Source organism: Haliotis rufescens, unplaced genomic scaffold, assembly GCF_023055435.1.
Source record: "Haliotis rufescens isolate VD_foot unplaced genomic scaffold, xgHalRufe1.0.p SCAF_13, whole genome shotgun sequence".
NCBI classification, from domain to species: Eukaryota; Metazoa; Mollusca; class Gastropoda; order Lepetellida; family Haliotidae; genus Haliotis; species Haliotis rufescens.
Window position 1 is genome coordinate 18728832 of NW_025963813.1, and position 23811 is coordinate 18752642.

The following is a 23811-nucleotide window of genomic DNA, read 5'->3' on the forward strand; positions in this document are numbered from 1 at the left end:
TTTACATACTACAATAAATACAACAGTGGGATGTTTGTTGAGGAAGAGGCTACTGTACTGTGAATATCATTAGCTACAAATATGAACAATATCAACAACCACATAACAATTCATGCATGTTTATGTTATGATACATGAACTTATGAACCCCACAAAAACCACAACAGTGAACTTGAAATAAAATTGTGACTTGACTACAATGAGAATAATTTAGTAAATGTATAAGTATTTAGCTAAACAGTGTCGACAAAGTATGTTGCTTTACCTGATCTTTCAACTTATCCAACATCTTGTTATATATGTGCCATAGGCAAAATGATGAATGATTTAGAGGGTTTTAAAGCGCCCTGAAGTATTTCAAGCTATGCATGGACTTAATGATAACATAAATGAGGTTTGATTGTATAATCTTTATTATCTCTTGATAGAAGAACTTGCATTTTAAGTACTTCTCACTCATACTTTGTTGTGGTTAATCAATGGAAATCTATACTTGGTCAATGAAAATCCATGGTTGGTCAGTGTAAATCTATGGTTGGTCTGTGAAAATCTATTGTTGGTCAGTGAAAATCTATGAAGGGTCAGTGAAATTCTATGGTTGGTCAGTGAAAATCTATTGTGGATCAGTGAAAATCTATGGTAGGTCACTGAAAATCTATGGTAGGTCAGTGAAAATCTATGGTTGGTAAGTGAAAATCTAGGGTGGGTCAATGGTGATGCCTGCCATGGGACTACCAGGCTAGAAGTGCAGGTCATATGAGGCAAATCAGTGGACTGTGTGGTCAGAAATGGTGACTTAGATGATTGTGAGTCATCAATGGTATTGGAAGTTGCTCATGACATCAGTCACTGGTTTGTCGTGACAGCCTGCTTTCTAATAGTGAGATTGTTGCTGAATGCAAACAAACAAATGAAACTACGTCAGTTTGTCTTTATTGGAGGGCAGCATTGTTCATTGTCCATGTGGGCACAAAGTGTACAGATCCTGTTTTTGGTATTGCCCAGCATGGCATGGCTGGATCTATCATCCCTTAAAGAGAATGAGTAAGTGAGGGTTTGGTGACATTGTTTTAGAAGTATTCAATCATTACCAGAGCAATAGCATCAAGAACAGCTCTCCATGTTGTACCCATGTGCACCAGCCGTGGTTGGCACCAGGATGCAGGGATGCTGCTGCCACTCACCTATCGACCTCCCCTCAAAGTTTCATTGATATAAAATGAGCAAGAATTTTTAAAAATCACATTCTGTCTTTGTGAGCTCTTCCTTTACCTTTCAGTTATAGATGAAATTCAGAAATGGATTGACAGATGTTTTTAATTGTTGTTGTCTGTTTACCCAGATGTTATATCTGTATAGATATTATATCTGTATACATGTTATATCTGTATACATGTTATATCTGTATAGATATTATATCTGTATACATGTTATATCTGTATACATGTTATATCTGTATAGATGTTATATCTGTATAGATATTATATCTGTATACATGTTATATCTGTATAGATATTATATCTGTATACATGTTATATCTGTATACATGTTATATCTGTATAGATATTATATCTGTATACATGTTATATCTGCATAGATATTATATCTGTATACATGTTATATCTGTATACATGTTATATCTGTATACATGTTATATCTGTATACATGTTATATCTGTATAGATGTTATATCTGTATAGATGTTATATCTGTATGCATGTTATATCTGTATAGATGTTATATCTGTATACATGTTATATCTGTATACATGTTATACATGTTATATCTGTATAATGTTATATCTTTATACATGTTATATCTGCATACATGTTATATCTGCATAGATATTACATATGTATACATGTTATATCTGTATAGATATTATATCTGTATACATGTTATATCTGTATAGATATTATATCTGTATACATGTTATATCTGTATACATGTTATATCTGTATAGATATTACATATGTATACATGTTATATCTGTATATATATTATATCTGTATACATGTTATATCTGTATACATGTTATATCTGTATACATGTTATATATGTATACATGTTATGTCTGTATACATGTTATATCTGCATAGATGTTATATCTGTATACATATTATACTTGTATACATGTTATATCTGCATAGATGTTATATCTGTATACATGTTATATCTGTATACATGTTATATCTACATATATGTTATATCTGTATACATGTTATATCTGTATAGATATTATATCTGTATACATGTTATATCTGCATAGATATTATATCTGTATAGATATTATATCTGTATACATGTTATATCTGCATAGATATTATATCTGTATACATGTTATATCTGCATAGATGTTATATCTGTATACATGTTATATCTGTATACATGTTATATCTGCATAGATATTATATCTGTATACATGTTATATCTGTATAGATGTTATATCTGTATACATGTTATATCTGTATACATGTTATATCTGTATAGATATTATATCTGTATACATGTTATATCTGTATAGATATTATATCTGTATACATGTTATATCTGTATACATGTTATATCTGTATAGATATTATATCTGCATACATGTTATATCTGTATACATGTTATATCTGCATAGATATTATATCTGTATACATGTTATATCTGCATAGATATTATATCTGTATACATGTTATATCTGCATAGATATTATATCTGTATACATGTTATATCTGCATAGATATTATATCTGCATAGATGTTATATCTGTATACATGTTATATCTGCATAGATATTATATCTGTATACATGTTATATCTGTATGGATATTATATCTGTATACATGTTATATCTGCATAGATATTATATCTGTATACATGTTATGTCTGTATAGATATTATATCTGTATACATGTTATATCTGTATACATGTTATATCTGTATAGATATTATATCTGCATAGATATTATATCTGTATACATGTTATATCTGTATAGATATCATATCTGTATACATGTTATATCTGCATAGATATTATATCTGTATACATGTTATATCTGCATAGATATTATATATGTATACATGTTATATCTGCATAGATATTATATCTGTATACATGTTATATCTGCATAGATATTACTATATGTATACATGTTATATCTGCATAGATATTATATCTGTAAATATGTTATATCTCCATAGATATTATATCTGTATATATGTTACATCTGCATAGCTGTTATATATGTTGAGTGAAACAGTCAACTGCACTTAATTGTACTTCATTTTTTTCTTCAAATTTTTAAAGGTATCAAATATGGTGTAATCAAGTATGGAGAGTTTTCTCAGGTAATTCTTCCCTACATGTAATTCTCACAGGGTTAAACCAAGGCAAAGGATTTTTTTGTGCAAAGACATGACTGTTTCATCATCCAGACAATATATAAACATGCCCTGAATGTGTTTACAATATTAACAACTCGTAATTGCATCTTTTTATCTCTACTTAGCGCTTGTGTCTAACACCCAAATTGTGTATTTAACCCAAATCCTTCTTATATAAGATTTATTGTTAATCCCCACAACCTTGCCAACAAGCAATTCTACTATGATATACTTGATGCTTAGCTTTACGTTACGTTTAATTACAACTTTCCAATGTCCTGGTGATGTGTTTAGGGTATTTGAGCAATGTTATGGTGCAAAAAGTAGTCTCATTTCACACGTATAGTGCAGACAACAGGTCACATTTGTGACGACATTGCACAATTATCATTCTGTTTGAGTCCCACCATAGTTATTTGTGTAAGTGAAGAAATGACTTTATTTAGCACCACTGCACAGTGAACATGTGGCTTTAGCTTGAGGTGATTGTTTGAGAAAGGGTCAGTGCAGTAGCCCCAGTAGCCCTTTCAACTTCATTATTTCGTATGCTTGGCACAGTAGCCATACTCACAAGTTTCACTCATAACTTTCACTCATTTGGTGAATAGTTTAAACATTCCTTTGAAATTGAACCTTGATATGAATTGTTCAAAGTGGCAGGTGAACTCCAAACTTTTACACCTTGCCTGGTCCACCCTCCCAATGTCCCCTTCTCCATCCTCATCAACATCCTCTGTAACAACCTCATGTCCCTTCTCGTCAACACAGTATCTGTAACAACATCATGTCCCTTCTCGTCAACACAGTATCTGTAACAACCTCATGTCCCTTCTCGTCAACACAGTATCTGTAACAACATCATGTCCCTTCTCGTCAACACAGTACCTGTAACAACCTCATGTCCCTTCTCATCAACACAGCATCTGTAACAACCTCATGTCCCTTCTTGTCAACACAGTATATGTAACAACCTCATGTCCCTTCTCGTCAACACAGTATACGTAACAACCTCATGTCCCTTCTCGTCAACACAGTACCTGTAACAACCTCATGTCCCTTCTCATCAACACAGTATCTGTAACAACCTCATGTCCCTTCTCGTCAACACAGTATCTGTGACAACCTCATGTCCCTTCTCATCAACACAGTATCTGTAACAACCTCATGTCCCGTTCTCGTCAACAAAGCATCTGTTACAACCTCATGTCCCTTCTCGTCAACACAGTATCTGTAACAACCTCATGTCCCTTCTCATCAACACAGTATCTGTAAGAACATCATGTCCCTTCTCGTCAACACATATCTGTAACAACATCATGTCCCTTCTCATCAACACAGTATCTGTAACAACCTCATGTCCTTTCTCGTCAACACAGCATCTGTAAGAACATCATGTCCCTTCTCATCAACACAGTACCTGTAACAACCTCATGTACTTTCTCGTCAACACAGTATCTGTGACAACCTCATGTCCTTTCTCGTCCACACAGCATCTGTAACAACCTCACGTCCCTTCTCGTCAACACAGCATCTGTAACAACCTCACGTCCCTTCTCATCAACACAGTATCTGTAACATCAAGTCCCTTCTCATCAACACAGTATCTGTAACAACCTCATGTCCCTTCTCATCAACACAGTATCTGTAACATCAAGTCCCTTCTCATCAACACAGTATCTGTGACAACCTCATGTCCCTTCTCGTCAACACAGCATCTGTAACATCAAGTCCCTTCTCATCAACACAGTATCTGTGACAACCTCATGTCCCTTCTCGTCAACACAGTATCTGTAACAACCTCACGTCCCTTCTCATCAACACAGTATCTGTAACATCAAGTCCCTTCTCATCAACACAGTATCTGTAACAACATCATGTCCCTTCTCGTCAACACAGTATCTGTAACAACCTCATGTCTCTTCTCATCAACACAGTATCTGTGACAACCTCATGTCCCTTCTCATCAACACAGTACCTGTAACAACCTCATGTCCCTTCTCGTCAACACAGCATCTGTTACAACCTCATGTCCCTTCTCATCAACACAGTATCTGTGACAACCTCATGTCCCTTCTCGTCAACACAGCATCTGTAACAACCTCATGTCCCCTTCTCATCAACACAGTATCTGTGACAACCTCATGTCCCTTCTCGTCAACACAGCATCTGTTACAACCTCATGTCCCTTCTCATCAACACAGTATCTGTTACAACCTCATGTCCCTTCTCGTCAACACAGCATCTGTAACAACCTCATGTCCCCTTCTCATCAACACAGTATCTGTGACAACCTCATGTCCCTTCTCGTCAACACAGCATCTGTAACAACCTCATGTCCCCTTCTCATCAACACAGTATCTGTGACAACCTCATGTCCCTTCTCGTCAACACAGCATCTGTTACAACCTCATGTCCCTTCTCATCAACACAGTATCTGTTACAACCTCATGTCCCTTCTCGTCAACACAGCATCTGTAACAACCTCATGTCCCCTTCTCATCAACACAGTATCTGTGACAACCTCATGTCCCTTCTCGTCAACACAGCATCTGTAACAACCTCATGTCCCCTTCTCATCAACACAGTTTCTGTGACAACCTCATGGCTCTTCTCGTCAACACAGCACCTGTAACAACCTCATGTCCCCTTCTCATCAACACAGCATCTGTAACAACCTCATGGCTCTTCTCGTCAACACAGCATCTGTAACAACCTCATTTCCCCTTCTCATCAACACAGTATCTGTGACAACCTCATGTCCCTTCTCGTCAACACAGCATCTGTAACAACCTCATGTCCCCTTCTCATCAACACAGTATCTGTGACAACCTCATGGCTCTTCTCTTCAACACAGCATCTGTAAAAACCTCATGTCCCCTTCTCATCAACACAGTATCTGTGACAACCTCATGTCCCTTCTCGTCAACACAGCATCTGTAACAACCTCATGTCCCCTTCTCATCAACACAGTATCTGTGACAACCTCATGGCTCTTCTCGTCAACACAGTATCTGTAACAACCTCATGTCCCCTTCTCATCAACACAGTATCTGTGACAACCTCATGGCTCTTCTCGTCAACACAGTATCTGTAACAACCTCATGTCCCCTTCTCATCAACACAGTATCTGTGACAACCTCATGGCTCTTCTCGTCAACACAGCATCTGTAACAACCTCACGTCCCTTCTCATCAACACAATATCTGTAACATCAAGTCCCTTCTCGTCAACACAGCATCTGTAACAACCTCATGTCCCCTTCTCCCTCCTCATCCAGCCATCTCTGATCAGCCTACCCACCATTATCTCTTTTCTCCTATTCATCCCCATGATCTCCAAGCGACCAACCACCCCTCCATCCTGAGTGCACAGTATTAAATGTTATGTGATATGCTCTTGAACATGAGCGTAGTCACAAAGCCATTCCACTTGACATCCAAGGAACACTTAAACAGAGTAGTATCCTAATTATATCCCTATTATGAAGAAAACAATTTGTAAAAATGTAAACTGTTCTCTTGCATAAGAAACAAGAAATTACTTCTTTTGCTGTGCTATTAAACGGTTGACAGGTGAACGTTGTAAGACTGTGGTGGGTTTTCACAATGAATCATGTTCTGCATCAAAACCAGGTACGTCATTTTCACATCACTTTTGTCCATGTTACAGTGACTTTTCACTGTTAATCATAAGATTTAAAAAAAGAATTTTGTCAGCCTCAGACTTATAAATCACTGCCATACCCATGCTTGACGTAAATAAGAATTAGTCTGACTATGTAGAGAAATATTTGGTTACTACTTCTCCCGAACAAACCCACCAAAATACCCTCACACAACCCCCCTCACACCTCACACAACCCCCTCACACAACCCCCCTCACACCTCACACAACCCCCTCACACCTCACACAACCCCCTCACACCTCACCACATCCCCCTCACACCTCACACAACCCCCCTCACACCTCACACAACCCCCTCACCCCTCACACAACCCCCCTCACACCTCACCACATCCCCCTCACACCTCACACAACCCCCCTCACACCTCACTACATCCCCCTCACACCTCACACAACCCCCCTCACACCTCACCACATCCCCCTCACACCTCACACAACCCCCCTCACACCTCACCACATCCCCCTCACACCTCACACAACCCCCCTCACACCTCACCACATCCCCCTCACACCTCACACAACCCCCCTCACACCTCACTACATCCCCCTCACACCTCACCACAACCCCCCTCACACCTCACACAACCCCCTCACACAACCCCCCTCACACCTCACCACATCCCCCTCACCCCTCACACAACCCCCTCACACAACCCCCCTCACACCTCACCACATCCCCCTCACCCCTCACACAACCCCCTCACACAACCCCCCTCACACCTCACCACAACCCCCTCACACCTCACACAACCCCCTCACACAACCCCCCTCACACCTCACACAACCCCCTCACACCTCACACAACCCCCTCACACCTCACCACATCCCCCTCACACCTCACACAACCCCCCTCACACCTCACACAACCCCCTCACACCTCACACAACCCCCTCACACCTCACCACATCCCCCTCACACCTCACACAACCCCCCTCACACCTCACCACATCCCCCTCACACCTCACACAACCCCCCTCACACCTCACCACATCCCCCTCACACCTCACACAACCCCCTCACACAACCCCCCTCACACCTCACCACATCCCCCTCACACCTCACACAACCCCCTCACACAACCCCCCTCACACAACCCCCTCACACCTCACTACATCCCCCTCACACCTCACACAACCCCCCTCACACCTCACACAACCCCCCTCACACCTCACACAACCCCCCTCACACAACCCCCCTCACACCTCACCACATCCCCCTCACACCTCACACAACCCCCTCACACAACCCCCCTCACACCTCACTACAACCCCCCTCACACCTCACCACATCCCCCTCACACCTCACACAACCCCCTCACACAACCCCCCTCACACCTCACCACATCACCCCTCACACAACCCCCCTCACACCTCACCACAACCCCCCTCACACCTCACCACCTCAACCCTCTCTTCTCATGGAGATTTTCTTTCAGTTCACAGAAACATTTTTCACATCGTTTACATGAAATATGAAGACTTGTTTCAAACACAAAATCTTCAATTTGATCCCACCATAAAACACAAAGGTTTCGTGTGCAGTTATAGCTTCAGGTTTTTGACTCAAGTTAAAAGCATTTACAGTGTTTGTTTGCAGTTTGAAACAGAGGAGAATGTGGTATAGAATATCCCGAGTTGCCTAGCAACAGAGCTGATTCTTCTAACTTTCGGAAATCAATATTACATTTTAAAATTAAAAAAAAACTTTGAATGCTTTGTTGCTGGAGAGGCACATTTGTTAAATTGAAGAAACTGTTTAATGGTCAGATTTATCTTTCAATTTAACTCCGACTTTTGTCGCTGGCTTGCATGGTGGTGTATGTACCTCACTCAAGTCCATCTGGTTTCTGTCAGTTTTTTTAGAGGAACAGTTTCCCTTTTTTAATTTGCCTTTGTTAATGACACTATAAACCTGATGTTTTCTGGAAATTAGTACTCAGTCTTTTAAAATCATCCCGGTACTCAGGGTATCAGAGAACTATTTTTAGAAACAAATAGGATCAAGTTGGGGGATTTTCTTGCAATCTGCTTTTATTTTTATACCAAAACCAGAGGAACATATGTGCGCTAGAATCACTAGGAAGGCATGGGTGATCAGTCATCTACAGACCACAATGCTACGACCTGATGGTACAGGTGTGATGTCATAATGCAGTAACCAAGCCTTCTATTACAACCTGGAAAAAACATGTTCTTTCTTAAAGGTGCCTCGTTGGTAAGGTGCTTGTAATGTACAATGTATTTAGATGTGAAGAATGGACATTGTGAGGTGCTTTGTCTCAGTTCTGCTAAAATGCACATTAAGGCTCTTTCTTAAGAACATTCTGATGTGCTAAAATGCACATTAAGCACATTTCTTAAGCACTTTGCTTAAGAGCAGTATCTGGTATACATCCTCATGGCGTACATCCATGTTATTCATTGATGAACATACATTCAGATGAAGCTCCTCGGGGCACCAAGTCCTTCATCTCTTGATGAGGAGCCACAGTGTGAGGTGGACCAGCACAAAATATTAACTTCTGAAACATTGATTATTGATGTGTATGATACCTATAATCACATACAGCCACATGACATGTGACAAGCCATGGCTCCTGTGGGTGTAATCAACTGCCGGCATTTTACTGTCTCTTTGAACACAGCAGCTGGATTGAGAATCTGAATATTCGGAGGGTGTTATGTAAATGTAGACTGTAAATAAATGTGGGTGTGTACCACAATCCATTTATTTGAAAAATGTATGGAAATTGTCTTGACTGTCCACTGTGTATGAATTGTATTTATGAGAGGTTTCATTTTGTTTCACTTCGCAACTTGAAACATCAAGATGATGGTCATTGTAAGTTGAGTTGATCAGGAAAACATGGGCTCAGTTCAATCTTGCAGCATTCTGTTAACCAGATGAGGGGAAGGGGGAGGGGAAGCACTTTTGTCATAGAAACATATGACATATTTGGGGGAGGGGTGCAGTTGTCATGGAAACATGACATCTTGTGGGATGTGTGTGTGTGTGCAGTTGTCATGGAAACATATGACATACTTGGGGGAGGGGTGCAGTTGTCATGGAAACATGACATCTTGTGGTGTGTGTGTGTGTGTGCAGTTGTCATGGAAACATATGACATACTTGGGGGAGGGGTGCAGTTGTCATGGAAACATGACATCTTGTGGGGTATGTGTGTGTGCAGTTGTCATGGAAACATATGACATACTTGGGGGAGGGGTGCAGTTGTCATGGAAACATGGCATCTTGTGGTGTGTGTGTGTGTGTGCAGTTGTCATGGAAACATATGACATACTTGGGGGAGGGGTGCAGTTGTCATGGAAACATGACATCTTGTGGGGTATGTGTGTGTGCAGTTGACATGGAAACATCATAGTCACAGTGTCATACTAACTAATAGGGAAAATTAACTTACCATGTTTTAAAATATGCAGGTATTATTGAGTATTTAATGATAAGGCATTTAACATTTGAAACCATATTGTGTATCAAAGTAAAGTTGGGATATTAATGGTTCATTGTCATAAAAATGTTTCCCCATACCTACTCATAGAAATACAATGATGCATTGCTAGCATTTCAGGTTATGCTGCAGACACCAAGGGTATTAGTTGACCCTTGTCATTTGTACTTTACTCAGCACACAAGTCACTTGCTATAGAAATATGGAAGTTATAAACAAAACCAGAAACAAATAAAATAAATTGATCACTATCATTCTTTTTTACTTGCATTCAATTCTACATGTATGAGTGAGTGAGTGTGTTTGATTGTACTCCGCTTTTAGCAATATTCCAGCAATATCACGGTGGGGGCAACAGAAATGGGCTTCACCCATGTGTTATCGGGAATCAAACCTGGGTCTTCGGGTTGACGAGCAAACGCCTTAACCACTAGGCTACCCGACCGCCCTCTACATATATGAAATTTGAAGGAGTCACATAAAGTATTACCGACAACTTGTATCAAAGAAAAGTAATATGAGGCAGAATGCGATACATACCCAACAACCCCCTGATGTAAGACAGTGAAATAACCAGCAAGTCCAATCATTGGGTAACCTTTATTTTGCTACATGACAATAACAAAATGGTTTCTGTGCAAGCTGGGTAGATACCAGATTGCCAGACGTGTATGTACTTCGCCTACCTGACTTCAGTTCCACATGGAATTAGCTCTTAATGGAAACTGTTCCATGGGAATAAAATCCCAAGAGAAAAATAGATCAGAAGAACAATATCACAACAGGAACAGATACCCCTAGACAACTCTACATGGTTGTACATTGTATAAAGTTCCTGGTTCAAAAAGGTGTGGTTTCTGTGGTCTATATTTAGATGTATTGAAAACCATGCATTTTCATAATCAAAAGATTTGTGTCAATATCTGTATTTATATCTTAACATACATAGGTTATCTCAAATTGAGCAAAGGTGTTGCCATTTATAAATAAAAACTATTCCTCGGGGCCCTGTATGAAAGTCTGTCACCTGTTGCTGTTTAGATAAGACGAGATAGAGATATTACCTTACCACCGTGACTGTTTTAACATTAGGACTTGCCCTCAAATCTTGCCAAGCACAACAGGGATAGGTTAAGCGAAGAAGAAAGGTAGAGGGAGTGTGCGTGTAAAGTTAGCTCCCCTTGTCTGTCTGGGCTTGCGTAGGTGCACATCACGTCTTTAAACATTGTTCAACTGGAACATCCAACATGAAAATGCCTATTTGCACCAAATACACAAATGTTTTTATTGTGAAAAATTGACTTTCCTTTGCATGTGTTTGTGATGGGTGCCACTGGTGAGACAGGATGCTCATGATATAGTCGGAATGTTACAATGGACTCTTCTTTATGCAGAGATTCTTTTTGATTATGGAAAGGGTTTTGTCGCTTTTGTTTACACAAGAACAAACTTACTCAATTTACAAAAATGTTGATAAGATGACTTAGCAATCCACGTCAAAACTGCAAGTAAATATTATTTCTCATTTAATAAAACAGCAAGAAAAATGATTTTAAGTCACTGTAGACATGAATCTATTGGCCTTCAATGGTATTATAAATTTACTTGATTCATCCACAGAATCAATTAGTTCTTTGAATTGAACAAAAATAAGTAAGTAAAAGTGTACTTCAAGAAAATGTTCTTGCCTTCTTAAAAACTAGTAGTGGTAGTATTTGGATTAAGGGCAAACAATAATTTGTACTATACCGTATTTGCTGTTATAAGCACCTTGGGCAGTTAAAAAAATTGACAAAGGGGGAGCTTATTAAAACCATACACAAGTTAAATGTCTTGTCAGAGATTTAGTGGTAGAGTACAAACTCTGGCACAGGGCACGAATACAGCCAATACATACATAATATGTGCAATTACCTCCCTTTGTCTTCCTGTTCTGTGTGTAAACTCCCACCACAGATTGGCCAAGTCTTCCACTCCAGTGTGTCAGAGATGTATGTTTATGGGTACAGTGGGGTCAGTAAAACTGTCCTGCCTTAAAACACATGAAATTTGTTTAATTCTTCTTGCGATGGGACAACTAGCCTAAATACTAAAAAACCAAGTCCCAAGAGAAATCGTGTCCTCTTGCCTCCCAACAGTCCACTATAATTCATGCTGTCCAATTTTATGAAAAGATATAATTACTTGATACAACATTTTATCAGAAAAAAGAAGTCGGATGTTTTTAATGGTGTCTATTACAAATATGCATAATAGAAGGAAGTAGTATGCAGGCAACGAGTGATTTTTCACTTGCACGAAATTTGCATATTAACAAGTCATGTCTGAGCTCCTCCAGTCAAACAAGAAATATATATTGCAAGGATGACTGACCCAGGCATTGCCATGGCAACATATGCGCTTTTGGGGAGCCATGGACTTTGTTATTTATGCACAGACATGGGTGTTACGTGATGCATACATGGATGCACTTATATGCATTATAGCTGAACACATGTCATCAATATGCATATATAATCTGTGTTGGGGTGGGATAGGAATATTATTTTATGTGAGTGTATTGAACATTTGATCATCATCATCATCATCATCATCATCATCATCATCATCATCATCATCATCATCCGAAAGGTTAGGCTATACAAATAAAACAGCTTTATTACATTTCTCATTAAGACTACATAAATAGTTTTAAATATTTCAATAATTAGTATAATATTCCACACAGTTACCAGGTATTTTGACCTGGAAAGGCATAATCCGTGATTTATGTGATTGGACTCTTTCGTATTCTGCATGTGACACTCTCATAAAAAATTGACTCACTCAATCACTCACTCACCAACCAAAGTTGAAGCAAGCGTTAGAACACATCGTATGATTAGCTAACTGATAGCTACAGTGATGTAGGCCTGGATGACAAGTTCTGGGCAACCAATTAGGACTAACGAACCGGTGGTGTTTCTTGGTCGGAGTTCTTATTGTATTATAGGGGTCACATTTCAGGGGCTTACTTGACAGTAATGGTTCATGTCCAGGGTGACTCATGGTGGGGCTGGTTTGGTGAGCTACCTTGCATGAACACATCAGGCAGATTGTTTTGTCTTCTTCATTAGTGGGGGTATTGAAGATGCAACACATCTGAAGCCTGGGTGCAGTTGACATGGAAAGACTATTTAGAAGAGGTTTAAATGAAGGAATAAATGATAGATAGATGGATAAAGGATACGGAACTAAAACTAAATATATAAAGGACAGGGTTTATGTTCGGATGATTCAGTAAAGAAATATATGGCGGTATAATGACTGGTAATTTATTACTTTGATATATTTTCATGCTCCCCAATGCATGTAACATTATCAATGCCCCTTCTCCCCCTCCCTCCTTATTCCTTATATTGTGTTCAAATCTATAATCTTAAAAAATAGAACTCTGCCTTTTTTCATCCCACCCCCCACCCACCTCCAAAAATAAATAAAATAGTTGTGATAAATTTTGGAGAACCCCCACCTCTTTTCCTGTGACACTCACCCCCCCCCCCCCCCCCCCCCCCCCATAATCTCTGTAATATATCACCAGTCCCTAGGGGAATATTTAGCTAAAGGAATTAATGCGAATGAATGAATGATAAATAAAGAAGGAATAATAAGTGAATACAGAAATGAAGAATGTAAAAAACACAAAAGATGAGAAACTGAAAGTGATGATAGAAACAATGATGAGAAGCATGAAAAACAAGGACTGCTTTAATATGAGGTTCAGGTGCAAAATGATGAGAGAAAAATGATGATATAATTGAAAGAATTCAAGAGACGAAACAGAAAAACGGGTGGTATCAAAGGAATATTTTGGAAGAAGAGAGGAAGTCAGGAAGGGACAAGGAGTCAAATGAAGGAGAGAAGATAGAAAGAAGAAACCAAAAGAGGAATGAGTTAAGGAAAGAACATGGGAAAGAACAAAGGGAGGCATTAGGAGGTGAAGGAAGGAGGGAAGGAAGATAAGCGGGGACAAATAAACAATGAAATGAACACACACTGTATATTTCCCTGAGCCCCACACACATGTGTGATCTACAAACGTGGGTCTGTTGAGTAATGAACTGTTGAAAATGATGTGTAGAATCAAACTAGTCACTATATAGTTTTATCTCCACAAGCTGTGTGCCACCCACACAGGTATTTGGAGGGCTGTTGGAGTATTGTACTACGTTGGTCTGTTGTACTGAACAAATGCCAACAGGGGTGGGGTGGGAGTGGGTGGGGGACCACATCACCATGCATTCTCTGTATTTGTAGAGGAGGGTGATTGGGAGTGCGGAGGGGTGAGCAGGGATAGGGGTTGCAGGGGGGATGGCAGGGTGAGGGGGGATAGCAGGATGAAGGGGGATAGCAGGTGAGGGGGGGGGGGGAAGCAGGATGAGGGGGATTGTAGGGTGAGGGGGTAACAGGATGAGGGGGGATAGCAGGATGAGGGGGATTGTAGGGTGAGGGGGAAAGCAGGGTGAGGGGGGATAGCAGGGTGAGGGAGGATAGTAAGGTGAGGGAGGATAGCAGGATGAAGGGGATAGCAGGATGAGGGGGATACTAGGGTGAGGGGATTGCAGGATGAGGGGGGATTGTAGGGTGAGGGGGATAGGGGGATTGTAGGGTGAGGGGGATAGTAGGGTGAGGGGGATAGTAGGTTGAGGGGGATAGGAGGATGAGGGGGATAGTAGGTTGAGGGGGATAGGAGGATGAGGGGGATAGTAGGATGAGGGGGTTAGGAGGATGAGGGGGATAGTAGGTTGAGGGGGATAGGAGGATGAGGGGGATAGTAGGATGAGGGGGATAGGAGGATGAGGGGGATAGTAGGATGAGGGGGATAGGAGGATGAGGGGGATAGTAGGATGAGGGGGATAGGAGGATGAGGGGGATAGTAGGATGAGGGGGATAGGAGGATGAGGGGGATAGTAGGTTGAGGGGGATAGGAGGATGAGGGGGATAGTAGGATGAGGGGCATAGGAGGATGAGGGGGATAGTAGGTTGAGGGGGATAGGAGGATGAGGGGGATAGTAGGATGAGGGGGATAGTAGGTTGAGGGGGATAGGAGGATGAGGGGGATAGTAGGTTGAGGGGGATAGGAGGATGAGGGGGATAGTAGGATGAGGGGCATAGGAGGATGAGGGGGATAGTAGGATGAGGGGGATAGTAGTGTGAGGGGGGCAGCAGGGTAAGGGGGATAGCTGGGTGAGGGGGGCTTGCCCAGTGAGATGGGGGAAGGAGGGTGAGGGGGGACAGCAGGGTGAGGGAGATAGCAGGGTTAGGGGGACAGCAGGGTTAGGGAGATAGCAGGGTGAGGGGGACAGCAGGGTTAGGGGGATAGCTGGTCGAGGGGGGCTAGCCCAGTGAGATGGGGGAAGGAGGGTGAGGGGGGATAGCAGGGTGAGGGGGGACAGCAGAGTGAGGGGTCAAGCAGGATGAGTGAGTGAGGAGGGATGAGTGGTTTGACCAGGGATGAGGGGTGTGTATGAAATCCTCATACCCTGAACCCTCCTAAGTTGGAACACTAATGCATACAAGGTGACATTATCCATACCCATAATTTATGGTTAATCCAGAAATGTGTTACTCTGGATGAATTCACTACCAACCAGCTGATCCTTAATTATCTGTGTAATTCATCTCTATGTGTTAATCTATAGTAATCTACAGTTGCTGAAGACCTTATGTGTTTCTTTTTTTAGAATGTATGAAAATGTCAAGGATCTTTTATATTCCATTAGAGCATATCACCCATAGCAACACTGTGAACATTTAACAGATTGAAAAGCAGAGACTTTGACAGCTTTTTGACAGTGATGTCGCCCATTATCTCAAACCTGGAAACATGGACGGGTACTTAGAGAGATCTTAAGAAACAAAGATTAAGTATCTATATCAGGATTCGTTCACGACACTGAGACTTTGGTGAATTGTGAAAACAGACTTTGACTAAAATGATATCAATGTTGTCAAACATTATACCAAATCAGAGAATGATATGATATAAAATAATTTGAGACTGAGTGAGAGAGTGAAATTACACTCAGAAATATTCCAGCTATATGACAGTGGTCTGAAATAATTTAGTCTGGACCAGATAAGCCAGTGATTGGTATAATAACCAAAGATCAACCAAGTCACAGCGCCTGGCCGACCTGTGAAGATCCGGGTAGAGAATCAGCAGACCATGCTTGTCATAAGAGATGACTGACTGGATGGGGTGCTCAGGCTCGCTGACTTGGATGATGCCTGTCATCGTATCCCAATTGCGTAGATCGATGCTCATGATTACAATCCATGGATTGTCTGGTCCAGACTCGATTATTTACAGACCGCTGTCACATAGTTGGAATATTGCTGAGTGTGGCGTTATACAACAAACAAACAAAAAACCGAGCCTGACCCCTTGACCTCTTACCACCAGCATAGGTTACAGAGAATCAGATCTAAGCAGCAATATCTTTGTGAGAGTATATATGTATTGATGAGACCTGTTTTCAGGAAGGAGAGAGAGAACATTCAAATCTTCCTGTGTTTTAAGTACACCGGGGCGGTGGGTTAGCCAAGTTATAATGTTCGCTAAGCAATTATAATTGTCACATACAGTGCAGTGAACATTAGTTAGCCAGGAAGAGCACCTAAACTGATGATGTGTACAGAACTGAGATCATCAATGATCAAAACTGATATGAAGTATCACAATATGACAAATATCACTACAGTAATTAAACAGTCATAAAATTGATATTATGGAATATCTTTAACCATTATTTTTTCTATATTCCTCACAACTGATAGAACTCATACATACCCTGAAATAAATATATCAATACAGCCCATGCAAGTCTATAATATTTGGCATGTCTAGATTACTACATATCTGAAATGAAGAGAGTCACTTGGCTCCTTTTTATCATATTTCATAAATATAATCTAACAACTATTTTTTCTATAAAATATGTTCATCTCAGAAATTCGATGTTTGTCTTTACTGGTAGCTACTTAGGTAAAAAGGGCAAATGTTGGATACAAAATATATAATAGTACCATGGAGAAAGAGGCAATCTTGCCAACCAGATCAAAGAATTCTCAGTTCAATATGCATCAACATAATAAATGCCTGAGTGCTGTTATTAATTAATTATTAATATGTCTGCTATGTCGCAGTGACCTGTAAGTTGATTGTGGCCCAGGCTGTTCAGTGGTTGATAGCATGTGCAAACACCCATACATGTACTTCCAGGAAGTATTGACACACAAGTTAGGATGCATTTTGTGACAAAACAATCAAACAAATGCTTTCCTGTAGGAAATAATGAAATAATTATTTTCATCAACAACAGTCTCACTACCAAACATTAGCTTTCCTCACCTCGTCTGTTGACCCCAAATATCTACAGATGTAGTAATTCTACGTGTACGTTTCCTGTATGTACTTTACTGAAACACACTATAAACCTTTTTGGTTGTTGTTGTTGTTTAACATGGCACTTAGCAATATTCCAGCTATGTGTGAAGATAATAATCGTGTCTCGACCAGCTATATGACGACAATAATTGAGTCTGGTCCAGACAATCCAGTGATTGACATCATGCGCATTGTCTACCACTATATACCTAATCCTATGAATCATTCATGCTTCTTGTAAATCACATCCATTGACAGTTAATATATACCAATGACTTGATAAGTTTGTAAAAAAAGATAAAATCTAAAAAAATGTAATGCCCCTCGCCACCCCACCTTCTGAGAAGTTAATGAAAACAATGGCATCAAAATAGAACATAAGGTATATGTTTGATAAGGCAATGACCATTGGACCAGTCAAATCATAAACAAGACAAAAAGTGAGCAGACTGTACCTCGACTCCAATAAGAATAATAATTTTATATTGGATATATATTGATGCCTTAACGTTTGAGACAGTTTCCTTTAAGAAGCACAGTGATATAACATAGTAATGGCATGATTCAAAGATGCACTGGTGCTTCACTGGCAAGCTTTGGTACACTTGAGATGAAAGAAGCAATATTTTCTCAGAAAATCCACATATCAAAATAAAACTTTGCACTGCACCTCTTCTATTAGTATGGAAAATGTTCCCCTCTTGGAAAAGAATCCATGCAGTGGTCGCACTGATGTTTAAGTAAAACAATTTTAAGTCAAAATAGAAAAAATAGCTGTATTAGGCCTGGGATATAAAAATCCACATTGAAAAACATTATGATGAATGTCAAAGAGAAATTGTTGCTAAGCATCATATCTACACCTATGCTGGAATCAGACTCCAGGGGTTCTGTCGCCCCTTAAAACAAATCATTCTTGACATTGTGCTACCTTCTAGTGGAACTAAGGTGGTACAACCATCATTTTGTTTAGTTCGGTAGGAAAACTTGGACTACGAGCAGTTGAGTATGGGGGCGGGAAGACGGAACAGGATCTGTGAGATACGATATAGCTTCCAGGATATGTGCAGATTCATACTTGGCAAAACATAGTCTTTTACGTGTCGCTGATTGGCTACATACGTCACAAAGGTGACAAAGGTGAACACTCCTCTGTTTTTGTAAATACAAAAGATAAGTTCCGTTTCAAACATACTACACTCCCCACAAGACTGCATGACAGGAGGGATGACTTCAACTTTCCAATAGTTAACTTACCTTCTTGTCCAGCACTATTCCAGCAGCTCCTGCCTTTGGTGTTTACCTTTCACAACTTTTGAGATACAATTGAGCCTGCTCTTTCTACCAAGATTTCAAAGAGAGTTATATGACACAGAAGTTGTTTGATCAAGGTTACAGCATTCAAGGCCTCAGTAAAGCTTTCAAAAAGGTTTATGGCAGACATGTGGAGGGCATTTCCAAATCTGACGCATCAGTGACAAAACTGATGTCCGACGCAATTCCCTATTTTGACTTCTACTATATGTTCCAATGATTTTGCAGGTGAACAATTGACTTGCCTTTGCATGTGTTTGTGATGGGTGCCATCGGTGGGGTAGGATATGCTCACCTTTTCACAAACACTTGGTATCATCACTATTTGATACTGATTCATAAACACATGCTTTTGAAATACTTGGAATTGCACAATCAACTGCTTTTTGCTGACAGAGGTTTCTTATGAATGTGGAAAGGATTTTGTTGCTTTTATTTACATGATGCTATTTAAGGCATGAAAACACCATTTTTTTTTAATGATTTGTGTGATTATTTAATAATATTTTTGAATGGATCCACTTGCCTGTGTCAACTGATATGGATGATATAGGATGAAATGAATGACTATTGAATTATGCAAATATTAACAACACATGATCAAGTCTGTAATTATGAGTAAATATTATATACTTGGTAGACACATGCACATGTTACCAAATGTTCACATGGATGACATATCAGGTTTTCTTATCAAAAGAACATACCGCATGGTTTTTTTTCATAGTTCCATTGATAGGTATCTTCAAGTGTGACAAAATAGGTTACTTTGTAGACTCTTATAAATTTAACTCTTCTGGGGTCCATTCATCATCATCATCATCATCATCATCATAGTAGATCATTTGTTAGATAATTGGATTACAAACACTAAAGTAAATTACAATTGAGGGCAAACTATAAACTTTAAAACTCTTTAAAATTATTCTTCAATTAATCTTGGGGTAGGGGCACAGCCAAGTGGATGAATCGTCAGCACATCATGCCGAAAGCCCTGGTTCCATACTCACTCACTCAATTAATTTGAAATTAGTGAATGCAGATAATTTGAATGAAAACTGAAATTCGTTTTCATGTTTCAAGCATATAGTTTGGACATGAATAGCTGAAATAAGAATCTAGTTATTTTAGTAAGAGATAAAAATTGACCTAGAATGCTTTCTTTGCACAACAAGAATGCATTATCTAAGTTTTTTTAAAAGAATAATGCATGCTTTGTCTTCCTTCTGTTTCTTGAGTCAGTGTATGCGTGATAAGTCTTACGTCACAATCTGGAATGTTTAATTGGATCAAGGTGTTTCGACTGGCACAAAGTAACAAACAGGTATGTCATTTAATTTTTAATTGGGTATTTATGATTGACAACTTGCCATTATATCTTCCTAAATTAGTTTTCATCACTGGTCAATAAATGGAGCAATTTACCCCAAAAGCTCTTAATTATTGATAAATAGAATTAAACTGAGATATTATTTTTCATAGTTTTCAAAATAATGTTAGTCATTATTGTTGATGTTGGGAGTCTATGCATATTTAAATATCTTTAAATTGAACAGCAAAAACCCCAAAAATTACTAATAAATTGGACTATTTTTCAGTGTCTGTCTTCATTTATTTCATTTTATGTTCTTATATACTGTGAAACAGTTTTACATTCTGTGACATTTATCATGTAAACCATTATATATGAAGTGTGACGTTGACATCTTTAAACTTAAAAAATACACAACCTCCACACAAATTCAACTTTTGTAAAATTAAAGTTGGATGAATAAAGTTAACAGCTTTAAGTTTAAGAAATATGACTATGCCACCTATCAAATTGGATTAGGTCTGAAATATTCACTGGATAGACCATGATGTCTGGAACATGTATATCTTGTCTGAGAGACTGTCTTGCTGTCTGCACTCAGTGATATAATGCACAATCAGGTGATTTATTGTCTACACGCAGTCTACTGTATGACAGGTTTTCTGCAGATTTTATACCTGCTTTTTCAATTATGAAAAAAACAGACTTCTTTTTGTATTATATTTTTTTGTGAAATACATAAATTCAGACACCATTTTGCTACCCTAGACGTTGAGTTCATATGTTGGCGTAAGTACAATCTTGTCTAGAAATCTACTGCATTGAGGTCACTCTTTCAGACATAACATGCTTGTATGGTTGTGTGCTTACTTGCCTCGGCGTTTCGTTATAACGTGTGAATCCATTTTACTTGTCAGTTCTCTCACGAACTGTAAATAGCTCCTTGAAATATTTATTTTTTATTTGCTTATGTTTATATTTGATAAGTTTAAAGCAAAGCAGTTATAAAGCTGGGAGTGAGTTTCGCCGTTACAATGAGGTGACCATGTTAAAGGCAGGCGACACTAGCCTATAGTGCATATAGGCCTGCATATCAACCCAGACAACCACAACTCTCTGGGTCAATACACCAACTGCCGATGGAGTAACAGGGCCAAGCTCATTCTGCAAATAGGGGGGATAGCTCCTATGATGTAATTGGTGCGTAAAAAAACCTCAAGTGCCTCTTGCTGATGTAAAAACCAGTTAGAAATTGCAGTTTTTATGTTCTCAATGGAAGATTTGTGTCTTTAAAAAGCTGATTTTGTGTGTAGTAATTGGGACACCGTTTCGGACTCTGTGGATGATTTTTGATCGGGAAATATAGGTGTATAAAGGAGGTTTTCCTCTGGTTTTTGCTATCGTCTCTTGGCTTATGTACACAGTGCCATAGGCGAAGTGGCGGAATGTTTCTATGACTCACTGTTTTTTCGGTGCGATGCAGACACGACTTGTGTTTTTACATTTGTCTGCATAGTGTTGACGTTGTGTTGCACCTCCATGCCATTCTGCGTCCATGACGACCTGCCAACTCCATCAATGATACATCTTCATATACAGTTTCCAGGTCAAGCTTTCTTTCAAGGTATATCATAACTATATATCTATGCATTAAGCTGTATCATTCAACTCTTATCAGACCATGCATTAAAGGCATGTCTCTTTAAGTGTCTTGTACTTTCATTGCTGTATAGATTTCATGTTTGCCTTTTTTGTAATTACGGATCATTCCATTTTGATTAAATAGAATTTGTAACGTATCAAATATAGGATGGGTAGTTTTGTGTGTATGAACTGTGACAGGCCTCATATCAATATACATGCCTGGGGAAAATTGAACAATAGTGTCACATTTTTAATATCAAATAATTTTATCAATTTCATAGTCTGGGATATTTGTTTAGGATGTTAAAAACATTATATTGAGTTGCACGAGTTTGTTTAAACAAGTCTGTACTAAGTACCACAGTATAACAAAGCCTGGTTATTTTCCAAGTATAGTTTTACAAAAAAGATTCATTTTAATTGTTTTCGATTATGATAATGTTTAATATGTAGATGTACATATTTGGAAACCTTTTATTAATTTTACTGTAAACAATTATTCTTTTTGTGCACTAAATCTTCAACAAAAATAAAAACAAATTAAGAATCAAAACGAATATAACATGTTTTAAGTTTTGTTTGTTTGTTTGTTTTATGTATGCAGGAGTACTCAATAAACAAATATTATAATGACAAAGAAACACTGCATCAGAACTATTTGTCTGTTTTGTAGACATGTTTGTGTATTTAATTTTAAAACAAATAACCAAAACTCATTTTACTTGGAAATGTTAGGAAACCTGAAAATAACCTGTAGTCACACATTTGTTAATGATAAAACAAAGGGCAGATAAAACCAGAAATTTTCTTTTTTCTTCAAAATTACATGTTAAATATGTCACAAATGTACTTCCTGGCTATAAAAAACACTAGCTTTAACTTTAATGTGTGTATGCATACTTGGTGGTTGTAGGGATTAAAACAAAGCATGCGTACAATTTAATATGTTACTAGAGCACATAGTAAAGAAATCACCCTCAAAGGTACAATAATCTGAACTCTAAATGTAATTTATAATGTTCTTCATGTTCAGGAGTATAGATTGCCCAGTCCCCCAATTTGCTGTGCAGAGTTGTTGTCCCTGAACTGCCAGGATCTGCTCAATGTGGGTAGAATCCCTGGTACACCCCATTATTGCTACTTGACATGTCAACAACATGATCATGCTTGTGTCAGCATCCCTAGACTTTCCTTCAAAGTGACAGCTGACCTTTTAAGAAGCTTACAATGTTCATGTTACTGCAACCATTGTCTTCATGCCATGATCCTAATGCACTGGTTGTCCTGCAACCATTGTCTTCATGCCATGATCCTAATGCACTAGTTGTACTATGACCATTGTCTTCATGCCATGATCCTAATGCACTGGTTGTACTATGACCATTGTCTTCATGCCATGATCCTAATGCACTGGTTGTCCTGCAACCATTGTCTTCATGCCATGATCCTAATGCACTGGTTGTACTATGACCATTGTCTTCATGCCATGATCCTAATGCACTGGTTGTACTATGACCATTGTCTTCATGCCATGATCCTAATGCACTGGTTGTACTATGACCATTGTCTTCATGCCATGATCCTAATGC

General features: G+C 39.0%; 1 protein-coding gene across 9 annotated transcripts in view; it reads left to right on the forward strand.

Moving 5' to 3' along the window:
* Window positions 1–23811, forward strand: part of LOC124132247 (zinc finger protein rotund-like) — a 406713-nt gene that overhangs the window by 224164 nt on the left and 158738 nt on the right. For 2 of the 9 annotated variants that reach the window (XM_046496079.2, XM_046496083.2), the window contains exon 1: window positions 20528–20590. The exons of 3 other annotated variants lie outside the window; for them this stretch is intronic. In XM_046496079.2, the coding sequence (XP_046352035.1) occupies window positions 20543–20590 (48 nt within the window). In that variant the 5' untranslated portion in view covers window positions 20528–20542. 4 more of the 9 variants (XM_046496087.2, XM_046496088.2, XM_046496086.2 and 1 more) reach the window with 2 other exon arrangements.